The sequence below is a fragment of the Parasteatoda tepidariorum genome, chromosome 11 (genome assembly GCF_982258835.1).
Source record: "Parasteatoda tepidariorum strain Cologne lab strain chromosome 11, Ptep-v5.0, whole genome shotgun sequence".
NCBI classification, from domain to species: domain Eukaryota; kingdom Metazoa; phylum Arthropoda; class Arachnida; order Araneae; family Theridiidae; genus Parasteatoda; species Parasteatoda tepidariorum.
In genome coordinates this window covers 91,576,761-91,593,052 of record NC_141765.1, presented here as the reverse complement: position 1 = coordinate 91,593,052, position 16,292 = coordinate 91,576,761, and the positions used below count along the sequence as shown (strand labels likewise).

The following is a 16,292-nucleotide window of genomic DNA, read 5'->3' as shown; positions in this document are numbered from 1 at the left end:
CTTGGACCATTCTGATCAATCTCTTTTGAGTTTGGTCTAACTCTGAAACACTAAGAGGTCCAGATTCCTTTAAATTAGATTGCTTAACATTAATTACAAATCTTAACACATAACTAAATATACGAAGAATTTTCACATAGTTATTACTTACACTTAATAAATCATATAAAAGAGATAACTTATAGTTAGTTGAAATACAAACATTAAAAACTGGAGTATCAGAATCAACACCTGTCTTTAGTTCACAAGAGTAGTCATATTCATTCGTCAGGGGTGAGCTAGTTTGCTCATTAGATAACTCACCTTGTTCCAGGAATGGTGGGCCATTCCACCAAATTTTTTGATTGTGAATGTCACGAGGGCTTAACCCACGGGAAACAAGGTCGGCAGGATTAAGAGATGACGGCACGTGGGCCCAGTGACAGTTTTCTGTCAAGGTTTGAACCTTGGAAACACGATTGGCGATAAATGTCTTCAGGTGGTTCGCAGGTGTATTCAACCACGCTAATGCAATCGTAGAATCAGTATGAAGTACCGTTTCACTAATTTCTAATCGTAAAGATGCACGTAATTTTTGCACAAGCTGGGCTAAAAGAACTCAGGCACACAGTTCAAGACGGGGAATCGAAATCACTCGAATTGGTGATACACGTGATTTGCTTGCGATAATAGTCACTTTAGCACTATGTGTTGAAGTGAAACATTGAAGATAAACTACAGCTCCATAGGCTGCTTCAGATGCATCTGCAAATCCCTGAAGGACAATTTGTTGAAATTTGTCCGATAGAATGAATCTATCAATTTTCACATCCTCGATGCACTTTAGTGTTGTCACAAAGTCATTCCAATCATCGCTGATTGGATTTGGCAGAACTTCATCCCAATCTAGTTTTTGTTGCCACAATCGCTGTAATAGGATTTTAGCTCTTGTCAAGACTGGTGCTAAAAAACCAAGATGGTTGTATAATTTAGCTATCACGCTGAGAACTTTGCGCTTAGTGTACGATGATTTTACTGCTGTTGAGACCTTATAAACAAACTTATCTTCGAATGGCTTCCAGCTGATGCCCAGCGCTTTAACTGATAAGTCATTATCGATAGAAAATGAGTGCTCGACATCAGATGAAGCTGAACTATTCCACAACTGATTAGAATTCGAAGACCACTTGTGAAGTTTCATTCCGCATGACTGCAGAGAATCTCGCAATTGGAGTTGTAATTGACGGGCAGTTTCTAGATTCTGGGCTCCGCTTACAACATCATCCATGTACAGACTTGCCAACTCTCCTACTTTTAGCACGAGTCTCCTGCTTTTGCCTCAAATCTTCGCCCTCAGGCCTTCAGGGTTTTTTCTCCTGCTTTTTTCTTTAGTGCAAGATAGAGGAAAAAAACAACAATTTGTGCAATTTCCTTCCCAACTTGTGCTTCAGATCATGCTGGGCATTTATTTAGAAAAATTTTGCCCCATAGCAACATCACTAAAAGTTATGGTGAGTGTGAACCAAAACAGCAGCAATAACCATGGAAATGGCAAAATCGGAGATAGCTTGGACACCATTAGGCAAAATGTTTTTTCACTTTCTATAGATGCCAGGTTTTTTTTTTAAAATAATGCTAAATCAGCAGCATCTGCAGTTTTAAAACAGTAGCAGTTAATAAAAAATTAAGAAATACATTTATAAAGTATTGTATTCATTATTGACATATTTTGTTAGTTTTGAACTTATTCCTAAATTTGAAAAGAATATTCTATAGAACCTTATATTTTATAGTAAGAACACGTATCTTTATTAGTCAGTGTCAGAATCTTACTGTGGTCTATTTTATGTAATGTAAATAATATATTTTGAAATAAACTTCTTGTAGGAAGTGTGAATCAGGTTTAATTTTCAATATTGCTCGTGATACAGAAAGAGTCTCCTGCTTTTTTATTTTCTAAGGTTGGCAGATCTGCATGTAGGTGTCATGCAGAAGAGCTTCCAAAGCCAAAGGATATCTATATTTTTCATCTTCGGCCAGTTGTTGCAGAGTTCTTATTGCAAGAGGAAGGGGGCATTGGACATTCCGTAAGTTACTGTTTTCAATCTGTAAACTGAAACTTCAGCATCGAGTCCAGGCTTCCACACTATTCTCTGAAGGTCTCTTTGATCTGGATCTATCAAGATTTGTCTATACATCTTTTTTATGTCCGTAGTAAAGGCATATTTGTGCCTTCTAAAACAAGAAATTGTTTCAAACACATCTTCCTTTACTTCACCCTTCATTAAAACGTCATTCGAACTTAGGCCTGTTGTAGTAGGAGATGAAGCATTGAAGACGACTCTCATCTTAGTAGTCAATTTATCAGGGCGTAATATTCCATGGTGTGGTATGTAGTAATGTGTGGGCGGCTCACTTTCTTCAATCACCTTTTCCAAATGGCCCAGTTCCTCATACTCACGCAAGAAATCCGTATATAACGACAAATACTCTGAGTCCCTAGACAAACGCTTCCACAAACAATTAAGTTGCCTCAAAGCTCTGTTCTTAGACTGTCCAAGACACGACGGATCCTTACTCAAGGGCATTGCAACTACATATCTACCATCGGCATTTCTTCTATGGGTGCTTACAAAATGATCCTCACAAAAAGGCGCCTCTGTATCCTTTGCAATTTCTACTTTGACATTTTCCATTTACCAAAATCGTTTTAAAGTTTTATTCAAGTCATCGTCAAGAATCAACCCACAATAAACATGACCAACATCTTCTACCTGATCAACGCTGCCACTCACGACAAAACCAAACACAGTATTTTGCAACAACAATTTGGAATTTTGAGCATAAAATCGTTCCGGCCTCAACAATTCGTAAAACACCTCCGCACCTAATAACATATCAATTTTCTCAGGTTTGTTGAAATTATTATCAGCTAATGACACGAACTCTGAAACATTAACATCCACATCAATTATTCTATTTGGAATGAGATCAGTAATTTTGTCAACCACTAGTATCGATAATTCTCTAACAAAACTCTTATCCTTATTTGCCACTAAAGTTCTAACACATTTGTTTACTACCATAGTTGCATCATTAACACACGAAACCACGGTATTTATTTTCTCTAATCTTAATTGCAACCTCTGCGTGCACGCCTTTGTACACAAACATGATTGAGACCCAACATCCAGCAAACATCTAACCTCAATCCACTCAGAAAATTTATTTTTAGCATGTGCGCGAACTGTACTCAGAAGTACGTTTTCAGGTTTGTTTTTCTCAAGGCTAGTCGCTAAAATTTGCTGTGTCACTTCCGAAGTTTCCCCTTTCTTCCCTGGAACGAAAACTGGGGCATCTAATTTGAATTGAGAAGTGGGATGATTAAAATATTCACACGGGAAATGAATCATCGTATGATGAGGCTTAGAGCAGAAACAGTTTTTCTTTGAAGGGCATTCACTTAACCTGTGGGGTGCGAAACAACGAAAACAAAGATTATTCCCTTTCAATACCTCAATTCTCTCATATACTGACATAGTCTTAAATTGGGGGCAGGTAGCGAGGAGATGTATATTTCTGCACAGAACACACTTCGAATTATTAGTCTCCGCAACAAGCACTTTAGATATATTTTTGTCAGCACGCAAAGGGGAATACTTCTGAAATTTATTTCCTCTCACGCGTTTTATTTCACCAGCACTATTCCGATTGATTAACTTATTTGTACCTTTACCTCTCGATGATAAGTAAATATCACATTCACGTCCAAGTTGGTGAGGTAAGAAAAAGGTTTCACCTTGCTTAATCCCAATGTGAGTCATTAATTCCCGATCAAGGGTTTCGAAAATTTTATCAGAAACAATAAGATCGCATAAAGATTTAAAATCTGTAACTTTACGTATTTGGCAGTAATAGTCAAAGGATGCACATAGTCTTGAAGCAAACTGGACATAACTTTCAGACGGTAATTTTCTAGCCCTTTTAAAATTATTCAGGCATTCTTGGGGAGTAGGTTCAAATTCTTTTAAAACCAAATTTTTTAACTTTTCGTAATCACACAAATCTCCCTGACTAACATACACTAATAAATTATTAACTCTATCTCCTAAAAGATTTAACAGAATTTCGGCTTTATATTTATTAGGCACTGATTTATTTTCGAATGCTTTTTCTAACAAATTGAAAAATAAATTAAACGATTCTGACTTAGCCAGCACTGAAATTGTTAAAACCTTAACACTTTTGATTAAACTTTCCAAACTATCTGAATCTGTTTCGCCATTCACTGTAGTCTGAGGTGCATTAGCTAGGTTACCACTAATTTTTGCCAACTCTAACTGTTTTTCTAATTGAGCTAACTTTAATCTTTCTAACTCTATTTCCTGTTCCGATTCTTGTTTAGCTTTTTCTAACCTTTCCTTTTTTTCCTCTAAAACATGCCCAATTAGATCACGCACAAACTCAATATCAGTTTTAACTATATCACTATTTTCAATTAAGAGCTTTAAATCTACTATTTTAGGATTATCTGGAATTATTAAACCTAATTCCTGAGCAATCATAATCAACTCATCTTTTTTAAAATTCAACTTAAGTGCCATTTTAATACCCCTCACTGCTAAAACAACACTTTTAAATTAGAAATGCTATCACTTGAACTCCACACCCAAATCGAAGGCAATTACTAAACGAAATTACTTAACAATGTAAACAACACACAAAACGAAAGCAACTCTACTAAGGCAATACATATCAAAAACACTCAACGCAGACCAAAAAGAAACAAAAAACACAATCGAATAAAACAAAAAAGATATAAACCAAACTAGGCAGAAACGAAAGCTAAACCAGTTCAATTCAATAAAACAAGCAACACAATTCTCAAATTACAACTAATCGAAATTCCACTTACCCTGAAAATCACAACAAACTAACACCACTACCTTTTGAGAATCTAATTAATAAGCCATAATTTATAACTCCCTACGCAACACACATGTGAAATCACGATTTTTATTTTATTTTTAAAGAGACACTTCACTGACCTCTATCACAATTTTAAATTCACAAAATACATTCCCTAATCACTGACTAACACCTCCGAGCTCATGTCGGACCAAATGTTTTATACACACACAAGAAAATCTCTACACAAGAAACAAAAGCACCACACTTCACGACGACATGGACTGTATTTATTAAAAAAGAAGAGAAGTAAAAATGTATATGTATATTAATAGCGCCATCTATTAAGTAACAAGGCAAGGCGTGAACATATTTGATTTTGTTCTAAACATTTGATTTTTGCAATGAAAAAAAAATTTATAATTTATGTACCCAAATCATCAAAATAACTTAAAAGTTAAAAGGTTGAAAAAAAGTTGTGTGAAACTGCTGATGTATTGGATTGTGTTGTTGATTAATTGAGCTGCAAGTTCTGAAATTTTTTATTCTTTGTTTTTCACCCTGATATCATGAATTACTCCTTACATGAACAAAACGTTAGGTCTCGATGTATTCCTTAAATCAGTATGTATTAATATTTGTTTGAATTGCCTTTTTAATTTGCTGTCTCTTTTATTGCTTAAAATAAGTAACTAACAGAAAACCAGTTTATTCTCATAAGTGAAACTAAATAAATTCCCTATTAAAACCAACAACTTGTTTTAAAGGGACCAATTTAACAAAGTTTTGTCAATTTAGCTTGGCAGTTTGCTGAGTGCATTTTGATGATGTGCTGAGTGCATTTTGATGGTATGTGTTGAAGCAAAAGTTCAAAGTGGTACCTACGGAAATTAAAATAATGGGCAGTTGTTTTTTCACAAAGTATCTATTTTATTAATTTCTAAAAAAATAATAATAACGATTGCATTTTGTTTACTTTATTGTTTATTGATTGTGTATTGTATTAATTTGATTAAATATTATTCCAGGGTACTTTATGAAGGAAAGGAGAAAGTCATGGCTGGCAGTGAAGTGGTCCTAAATGCAGCAGGTGGTCATTTAGCGAATGTGATCAAAAACTTTTATTACATATCGGAGGGCACCTGAAAATGCTCCCTGCAATCAACTAGTTGTTACTGATATGTGTATCATATTAGCAAATAAGGTAATTTATCTTTGCTTCTTCTATTGTCTCCTTTTATTGAGCTTCCAATATCAGTTTAAACACATAGCTAAAAATTTGTTAAAAATTGCTTTTTATTGTGTGAAAAAGTTTTTTTTTCCTGCAGATTTATTCTAAAAAGTTTAGAAGGTAACGCCATGCAAGGTCTTTAAAATATTGGTGGTTTGTTTGTTCAGACCTCTAAAATCTGCTCCAAACTAACATTAAGGCTGCATTTTTAAAAGCTCATTCACATGAAATGATTCTTTTTTTTTTTTTTTTTTTTTTTTTGCAAATAGAAATTTCTTTATTATTTTTTTTAAATTTGTTTTAAATTGCTGTTGTGAGTATTCAACAGTTATTCATGACTGTTAGGTTAAGTTTGACCTATCTTTAGCCAGCTCCATCTATGCTTATTCTGAATATAACAGAAAACATCAATATGGAGAAAAGCCATAGTTTTGGGAAAATGAGAAGTATTTATGCTCTAATTTTTTAACATTTAAAAACTCCAATTACCTTAGCTCATAAAAATTTGCAAAATATGAGAGTAAGGCATTTGTTTGGATGATTTTAATATGGGTGAAAAAATGTCGCTAAATTGGCAATTTTTAAAAAGTATGCCAAATATTCAAGTTATTTGTTTGTTCTAGAGCCTTTTTAATTTTTCAAAGCAAGATGTCACATGTAGTTTAAAATTATAGATTTTCTTCAAGTGTGAGACACTTAAAGTTTGGCTTTTTTGTATTTCTTGGGGGGGGGTGAGTTTTTAAAAAAAAACATTTACTAGTTAAAAAATTATTGCTTGACCAGCTGACCATTGCAGTCAATAGACTGTAACGGGATGGTATACTAATTTAGTTTGTTGTTTTTTTACTGTGTCGCTCTCATAAAATAACATACTTATTCATGATTGTGAATGTTATATATTCTCTTTAGTTAATAATCTAAATTCACTTTAATAACTTTTTTTTGATTAATATTTAATATAATGATCTAGAGTAAATGTTTAATTTTTAACCTGCTTATTAAATTTTTTATAATTATAAAATTTTGCTTTATATAATGCTAAATTTCATTGCCTCATTTGCAGTTTTTAATATTAGTTTATAAAATGTGCCTATGTAGTTTATTAAATTTATTTTATTCAATAAATGAATAAGTGTTAGATGGTGTATTTTTAATTTTTATTTATCTATTTTTAATTTAATAGATGCATGTGAGTGAATCTGAAAATATGTACATACTTTAGAAATCTTTTTGTTATTAGGCCAGTGACTATTTTTGTACTATTGCCATAATTTTCTTTCATGAATAATAACAATGAAGATTTGATGTATTTATCTATCTAGCATTTTCTTTGGTATTAGGTTGAGTTAATAATGACTTCTGCATAGAAAATTGAAAGTGCATGCTAATAGAGGTGAATTCTGTCGAAAGGGTATACTTGAACCTTTTTCGAAATCCAATAAATTAAAAATTATGTCTTTTAATAGATTTAATATATCTATTTTATTATTCTCTCCCACTAATATCATCCAATTATATTTCTTTTACTTTTTATTTAAAATTTTTCAGTAGTATTGTTGAATTATTAAAAATATCTCTTAAACGGTGAGAATATAGTGAAATTGCATATGATTTTGTTTTTATCAAAGTGTAAGTAATCTACAAGGAATGCCTACAAAGTTAGATGAATGAAGGCATTAAGCTAGTAAAAGAAACATGAAAACAAAATAACAAGCAACCTTAAAAAGCAACACCAATTACCCACTCAGCACTTATGGTAGTCTTTGATTAAGAGTCATGGTGGCTCAGGGGATAGAGTGTTCGCCTTCCAATCAGTGAACCATATTCGAATCTCAGCAACAGCTGGTCAATGCGAATTCTGCGCCCGGCTCGCACCAACCATAGTGCCGACGTAAAATATCCTCAGTCGTAGCCAGATCATGGGTTAGAGTCCCTTTCCCGTCAGGCTAACCATGGGAGGTTTTGATGGCTTTCCTGACCATGTAACGCAAATGCGTGTAATTAATCTAAAAGTCCTCCACGATGGCAAATTTCTCCCAATCCTGGTCCCCTTGTCTGCTGGATTGGGTTCAAAATTACAATGATACTTAGTTGAATATTAGTAGCCGTAAACCTAAAAATTGGGTTGGCTATTCATCAACGGTTATAAATTTGAAATAAAATCTTTGATTAAGTTGCTATAATGGGTCTGTGTGTACCTCTTTTTGGTTTGATTGAGGCACTGATGCCACACCTCTTTCCTTGTGTTGGATAAAATTAGGACAGATCCTTTGCTTACCAAAATCTTTGTAAATGAACTGCCATTTTTAATTCTGAATCTTCTCATAGGCAGTCGTTCACCAGCATCAGTCGCTAATGCTTGATATTAATGATTGTCACATATACTTTATATATAATGGTATGCCACACAAGTTTATTGCCAAATCGAATTTCCTTTGTCATAATCCTAGTGTGGTTTATTTCCCTTCCTGTAAACATTTAAATCAATTAAAAACAATTTTTCTTTTATTAGACATCATTTTGGTGCACCTGGACCAAGATTGCATAATCTGCATTTTCTGAGGCTGTTAAGCAATAAATGTTTTCATATTTATTCACTGTTAATTTCAATTTTATGTTAGATTTCTCGAACAAGCAGGTCAACCACTCTAGGCTAATCTAATCTTTGCTTTTAGCCATTCCCCACGGATATAATCCTGCATCCTAAGTTATGTTGCTTTACTTTATTTCTTAACCATCCACCAAACCATTTAGACTCAACCTGTATTAAAAAAACATACTGAGAAACCACGTTGTGAATATTAATGTGTATATAATTATAAATTGAAATTAGTACATTTTATCAGAATTTCCATAATTTAAATTGAAGTAAATTTGAATTATTTATGTTTTAATGCCATGAGAATATTAATGTTGTAAAAGGATAAATTTCTTATTTCCCCCCCTAAATTTGTATGTTTAACATTAAATTTATGTACATAATTTGTATGTTAACATTGTTATTAAAAATTAAATTATTTTTTAGAATGAAAATCCACCTCATGCATTTTGTAAAATCAACAGAAATTTAAATAAAGGAGTGGTAAGTATCTCTTTTTTCTCCAATGGTGTGAAATACTATACGATATATGTTAATTACTACTTTTAATAAGTTATTACTTTTTAGTGACTTCTGATTGAAATTATCTTCATAACTTACCTTTCAGAATATTTGCTTTCTTGAGCTGACATGACCCCCTAAAGCATACTTGTCATCTTTTTATTTAGTTTATTTCTCTTTTTTCCACTTCCTTAATTAATGGGGAAAATGCAGTATTTTTTTTTTTTTTCAAACTCGGAATTTTGTTTCTTATTTTCGTCTTTTGAAAAATTTCAACCACTCAAAAGTGATCTGTGAGATATTTAAGGATGATATTTTAGCTATACTAAACTACTTATAGCATTATTTAAGTATGTTCATCTATTCTTTTTTTTTTCTTAAGTTTTTTTAGCAATTTTGTAATAGCCCAAAATAGCTCACACAAGAGCACAGTAATTGTTGTGTTGCTTCTTAATATATTGTGTATAATATGTACACAGAAAACACAGGGAATTTTGTTTTTCCTTCCAGATTTGAGTGTTAACCCTGCTTGCTCAGTTAGCACAACGTATAGCTGTGATGTTGGTACTCAGCACAATTTATAGCTGATTTTAAACAATATGCATGTTATAAAACTGAAACATTCAATTAGTTCTATATTTATAATTATTTTTCATATGTTTTCTCCTTCTATGCTGTTGTTGGATAGAAAGAGTCCATTATAATAGTAAATACCATTTTCAAATGCTCATTATATTTTTAAGAAATTTGATCTAACAAGTAGGGATATTTTTTTTCTTCTGAATTCGTGGAAGTATTTGTTTAAATAATTTATGTTTAAAAATAAAACGCTATTTACAAATAAAATGTTTCAACTGCTGTACAAAATATGTAGAGGTGAAATTCTTTGATCGTTTTGCAGATTGCTTTGGTTTGTTGATTAAATTCTTATTTTGCTGTTAATTGAAATTTAATTAAACATTTTGATGAAATGTCTTATCCTTATTTTTGTTTAAAAATATCAATATTACAATTAAAATAGTTAAGATCCTATGATTTTAAATCAATGAATATCTTTTTTCTGTTAAGTATTTTCATCAATATGTTTTAAAGATCCAGTTTAAAGTTAAATATGAATTCTGTATTAGGTCTTTTAAGATAGTAAACAATTTATTATTTTTAGCTATAAAATATGTGTTAAATAATACTTACATAAACTGTAACACAAAATACTAAATTTTTATTGCACATTTATTTAATAGCTTGTGAGTTAAGCATGAATTGTTCACTCTACTATTTTTTATGTGTGATCTGTTTTTAATACTTTCTAATATTTTTAATTTGTAAAAAGGTAATCCAAATGCAGCTTTTGATTTTTTTAAAAAAATATGCTATAATCTGGATGATTCTGTATATTTTACATTTTGCTGTTCTTTCTTAATAAATTAATCACAGCTTTTAGACAATTCACAATTGCTCGAATTTATCTCTGTTCATTTGTTTGTGTAACATCGCTTTTTAGATTGAAACAATTTTCATAGGTGTTATAAATAATAAGAAACATATCAAAATATAGAGTACCATGGAAACAATAACGTCATCCCAAGTAACAAGTTTTTTCTTTACAAACATTTTTGAAATGCATGTTTTTAAAACATGTTTTTTACTAAAATTGTAGATACAGTAGAGAACCGTTTATCTGGTATCCAGATAACCGGAGAAAATTTTGCTAGGTTATCCGGCCATTTTAAACTAGAACGATAATGAAAAAAAGTGGAAATTTGGCTCATTCTTTAAGTTGAGTAGAGGAAAATGTGGGGAAAGGGGGGGATTTTTCTCCCTGTTTGCCCTGAGAAATGTCATTTCTTCCCTGACCTTGAAGATCTTTAGATCAAGAGGGGGTAGGGAAGTGAGGAACATTTTATTTTCTCAGAATCGTTCTTCTAATAAGCTGCCGTCAATCAAACTCTGAGGAGTGGTATGCTGATTTCGTTTTCTCTTTGAATTAGGAGGGGGTGGGGAAAATGCATTGCTCATGCATATCAGTGAACAGAAGATGAAAGAGAAATAAAAAGGAAAAATTTATTTATCTATTTAAGATAGATTAACGAAACAATATTTTTCTTTTGAATACATTCTGATTCTTTAGAAGTGCGGTATCATTTGCAAGTTTTTCTTGATGTGGAATCACATCTGCTTTCATTAAAAATGGTGTTTTTATAAAAAAAATAAATAAAAGGCGAATTGTGTATTAATTTAAACATACGATTATTTTATGAAGCAGATTGCAGTTTTCTTTTTTTTGTTCCACTACGTTTGAGTTTTTTCTTTCTTTTCAGGATAAATTTTGTACTCAATAAATTAATTCTTTTTATTCATAAATTTTATCATTAGGTTATTTTTTAAATTCCTTTGATCTTATTGATCTTGCCTTGTTCCAGGTTTTAATATTTATGTTAGTGCCTTTTTTAACTAACTTTTCGTTTTGATAATTTTCAAGTGTTGTTTTTAATTAGATTAATAAGTTTTCCTTTTATTTTTGTCGCCCCCCCCCTCGTATTATTAGGTATGAAATATATTGCGTTTTTTAATCATTAATTTTGTTTATATTATATATATTATATTATACTGATTTTGTTTATATTTATATAGATTAAAAAGAATAAATATGAGAATTTTGTATTTCTTGAACTTGTTTTTCTTGTCTAAACTTGCAAATTTTTTTATTCTTTGAAATTTTTTTTTCTTTTTAAATTTAGGACAGCTTTTATTTTATCTCTTACTTTAAAATGTGTTACACTTTTTCCTTGTCTTTGGGTTCAATAAAACATCGATTAACGATACTTTTTGGTCAATCCAGAAAACCGGGAAACTCAGATATTCTGAATAGCGATGGTTACGAACATCCCGAATAATTTAGTTCTCTCTTGTAGTAGTTATTATTTAGGTTATTGAGACAGAGATTTTTTATTATTGAAAATCTCTTTTGATTTAGACTGAAAATATGATTTTTTATATTTAAATGCTTAAACATATATGGTATTAATATATAAAAGTACTTTTGAAGTATTGAAGATTTGATGCTAAGAGGCATTTTTTCTCTTTTGAGTTTAGATTTCTTTCAATAAACTAACTCTCATATTTGTGTGTAGATATTTCGTAAAGTGTAATTTTTTACCCTTAAATTAATACAAAATACTAAAATTATTATTATTTTTTTAATAGCTTGGTTCAGGCATCCATTTATGCTATAAAAAATCCATGAATCGGCCAGATCTATAGTGTTATAAACCTGGTAAGTTTTCATTTATAGTTAGTATTTTATTGCCACACTAGTAGAATTCACCAAACAGAACTTGCACATGACTGTTTAAAATGAATCAGATCAGATATTTTTTTTCTGTGAATAAGATGTTTTTTTTTACAGATTATAAAACTGAAAAGAGGTTTTTCATTCAATATAATTTATGTTTCATTCAACATTCTCAATTTCAACATAATTCAGTGCATTTTGTTTAAGTATAATTATAATATCAAAAGAGTTTTTTAATGTACTGTATTAAATAAAGTTTATTTAGCAATATTATTTTAATCAAAACATTTATCCTGATTTTATATGATATTAATGAGAGCTCATAAGTTGCAATTGATTTATGACTAGAGCAATCAATTTCATAACTTCTAATTTTATTCCATTTTTTTTTCATCTACATGACGCACGATTTTCAAGCATGTACCATTTTGCACCGTTTTTAAAATGAACATTATGATTCATTGCATTTCCATACCATTTTGTCAACTTTCTGAAAATTTCTGCCTAGTGAACTGTTTTCCATTTACAAAATAATACATTGCAATTTTATCACACATTTTAGTGAAAATCTATCTCAAGGAAGAGAGATTCATCAAATGTGACTTGATATCCTGAGGGGTCATCATCAGGATATCAAATTCTTTGATTATTTGTTTTTTTTTTTTGTTTTTTGTATTGTTCTCCTAGCTCTAAAAAGTAGAACAGGATTTTTGAGTTTTCCACAAATGTGCAGAATTCCACTTTTTCTCTGATTTTTCGCAAATCAAAATCCTATAATCGGACAAAATGTTGAAACTTTTGTTAAATCATGTTAACAAGAGGTGTACTTACGTGTGATTCTTCCTGCAATTTTACCTTTTTGGTTCGTAGAATTTTTGTTAGATAAATAAATGCTAAAAGGGATTTTATCTATATTTTAATTGATTACATAACAAAGGTTATAGGTTCGATTTTAGTCTTTCAAGAAGACGATCTCGTGCAATCAACTTACGTTGGTAACACCTTGGTCTGCGGGGATTGGCCAGTTTCTGTTGGTCGTTCTTGTGTGGATCACAACGTTATCTGTTTGAAGTGTATTTAACTTCTGTTGAAGCCGATTATTTTATATTTATTCTTTCTTTTCATTACTCATTTATCACTCTATGAGAGTATGTCTTCCAGCATAATATATTTTTAAAATAAATTTATTGCTATAGAGACTTCGTTTTCTTATTTGTTTTGTTGACAAACAGATACAATGATATTCTGTGGCAATCTCAGATGTCAATTTTCAGAATTTTGAATATTTGACTACTAATATCGCGGAAACTGCTAATATCACCATTCTTATTCATGTCATTTTAATATCATACATACATTTTCATATTTATCTTGTGGCACCAGGCATGGTGCTTAGCGCCAAAGGAATCAGCTGAATGACGTACACTCGATAACCTTAAGTAATAGTTAGAGTTTTTAATTACCATTTACAGAATTAAATAAAGTAATTATTAATTTAAAAAATAGTATGAGCCACTCAATATTGAATTTATTTAAATTGGTTTTGGCAAAAGCTCATTTTTAAGAAATATTTCGGCTATATTAAATACATTTTTAGGTTTTTTCCAAACTGAGACACCATTGATTCACTTGCTGTATGATGAAATGGTGTCTCTTGTTTAAGCATTGTTAGGGCGTTTTTTTAAAGAGTTCTGCTTTTCTTAGTTTGAATGGAAAAGACTAAAATCTTTGGATGTAGAAAACACAGAAATTTGCTAAAATTCAAATTTAATAGATGTTGGACTAGATATCACAAATAGAATGACATCCTTATCTTCTTCAAGAAAAAATTCTATGTATTTAGGTGCCAGGTCTATGGCATGAGCAAAAATGTTCTTAAAAGCATTGCCTCTTGAAAATAGGTTACTGTACCATCTTAAAGTGTTGCATCCTGTAATGAGAATGGAAGACACTTCTATTAAGTCAATAAGATACCTGGCAACAGTAACTCCATTCATTATAAATCCAGAAGAGGCATCTTTGTTACTCTTATGTGGAGAACCAGAAGGTTATTCTTCTGACTCAAATGAATATGCACCAATTGGTGTGTTTTGGAACTATTTTGTGACTTGTGATTTGATGTGTTTTTGGGTGCACTTGGACTATTTTGTGAAGAAAAATAATTTGGGAAATATCAAATATCCTCTTATAACAAAGCTTTTTAAAGCTCTTTTGTGCATACCACATGGGAATGCCGATGTTGAAAGAGGTTTTAGTTTTGTTCATATGTGTGAATAAAAAGCTACTTGACAATAGGGTAAGTTTAAATTTGCATAGTGTTAATAGTTGAGACAAGTTGTCACATATCAGCTGGGAATTTAAATAACTTTAAAGTTGACAAAGATATGATTAAAGGGACCAGTGCAGCATTTAAAAATTATTCTGCTTGATTAGAGGTTGAGAAAAAAGAAAGCGAAAAGAATGTGAAAACACTGAAACTGAGGAAAGCAGATTCAAAGCTGCTGAAATTGATTTGCTAAAGAAATTGAAGGCTTCTCAAGATCTCTTAGCCACAGCTGAAAAAAATATTAAAGGTGGGTTAAATAATAAAGACATGTCGATTATAGAAAGTGGACAGATCCTCTTATCTGAGGCTAAGTTGAGGATAGCAGAATATTTAGCAGCATTGGAAGATACCAAAAGGAAACTTAATTTGTTTATGCAGGGACCTTCAAAAAAGTGTAAAAATTAAGATATGTTATTAATGAACAAAACTAAAAACTCTTATTATTAAGTTCTTGTTTTAATTCTTTTTATTAAATATGCTCCAAGACCATGTTTTGCCAATTGCACCACTTCCAAAAAATCTAATTTTTAAAATGCAATCCCCTCTACCCAATTTCATCCTGTTCCAAATATCTGAATTCCTAACAAAATCACCACTCAGGCATATTTTATTAGAATATAAAACTATTTTATCATGTTTTTTAAAAATTATGGTGTTCTTTCAAAAAATGAAAGAAAAAACATCATTTCTACAGGGAATTATCTTTTAAACTCTTCTGTGATTTAAGAATTTTTATTATTTTTTTAAAAATTTTATCAATTTAAAATTCTTGCTAAAGCAAACTAGTCATTGGCTTTCTGCCAATGACTGCAATTGTGCAGTCATTGGCATAGCATTATTTTTTTTTAAATAGTTTGTTGAACTGTTCCTTATTTCTGAGTTTTTCCTACAGTTAAAATCTGTATAGTTATCCTACTATAGATCATACATGAGCATAGTGATTGTGTATTCCCTCTTAATATATTGTTTATAATATGTAACAGGGAATTGTTTGTTCCGATTTGAGTGGCAATCCTTAATCGGTCTTTATTAGTTTTCTGTAGATTTTTAAAATATTTTGAAAATAAACATATCTAAGCTTAAAATCCATAATGATAAATTGGTATTGAAAACATTTTTCTTTTAATTGTATGTCTTAAAATTCTGAACAATAATTTGAACAATATTTAATAATTTAAACCAGTGATTCTCAAAGTGGTCTATATCGACCCCCAGGGTTCGATGACAATCTGCAAGGGGTCCATGTCGAGTGGAAAAAAATTGGGGGTTCATGAAATGAAAATGGGGGTCAACGATAGTGGATCTCATATGGGCAGGTAGTGACTTTCAATTTTGGCATTTCATGAATGGAATAATCAACATACACTGATAGTACTTAATTGCTTACATTATATTACCTTATAATATAAAAGCATATATCTATCTACATTCTACATAATTTATAAAAGTAGCTATG

At 31.0% G+C, this 16,292-nt stretch overlaps 1 protein-coding gene across 11 annotated transcripts in view; it reads left to right on the top strand.

Moving 5' to 3' along the window:
- The window catches only part of LOC107451325 (DENN domain-containing protein 4C-like), a 94,672-nt gene that overhangs the window by 55,735 nt on the left and 22,645 nt on the right, over positions 1-16,292 (top strand). For 10 of the 11 annotated variants that reach the window (XM_087155039.1, XM_087155033.1, XM_087155037.1 and 7 more), the window contains 3 exons: positions 5,916-6,091; positions 9,144-9,200; positions 12,423-12,492. In XM_087155039.1, the coding sequence (XP_087011165.1) occupies positions 5,916-6,033 (118 nt within the window). In that variant the 3' untranslated portion in view covers positions 6,034-6,091; positions 9,144-9,200; positions 12,423-12,492. The remainder of the gene's footprint in view (positions 1-5,915; positions 6,092-9,143; positions 9,201-12,422; positions 12,493-16,292) is intronic. The other variant, XM_087155034.1, reaches the window with a different exon arrangement.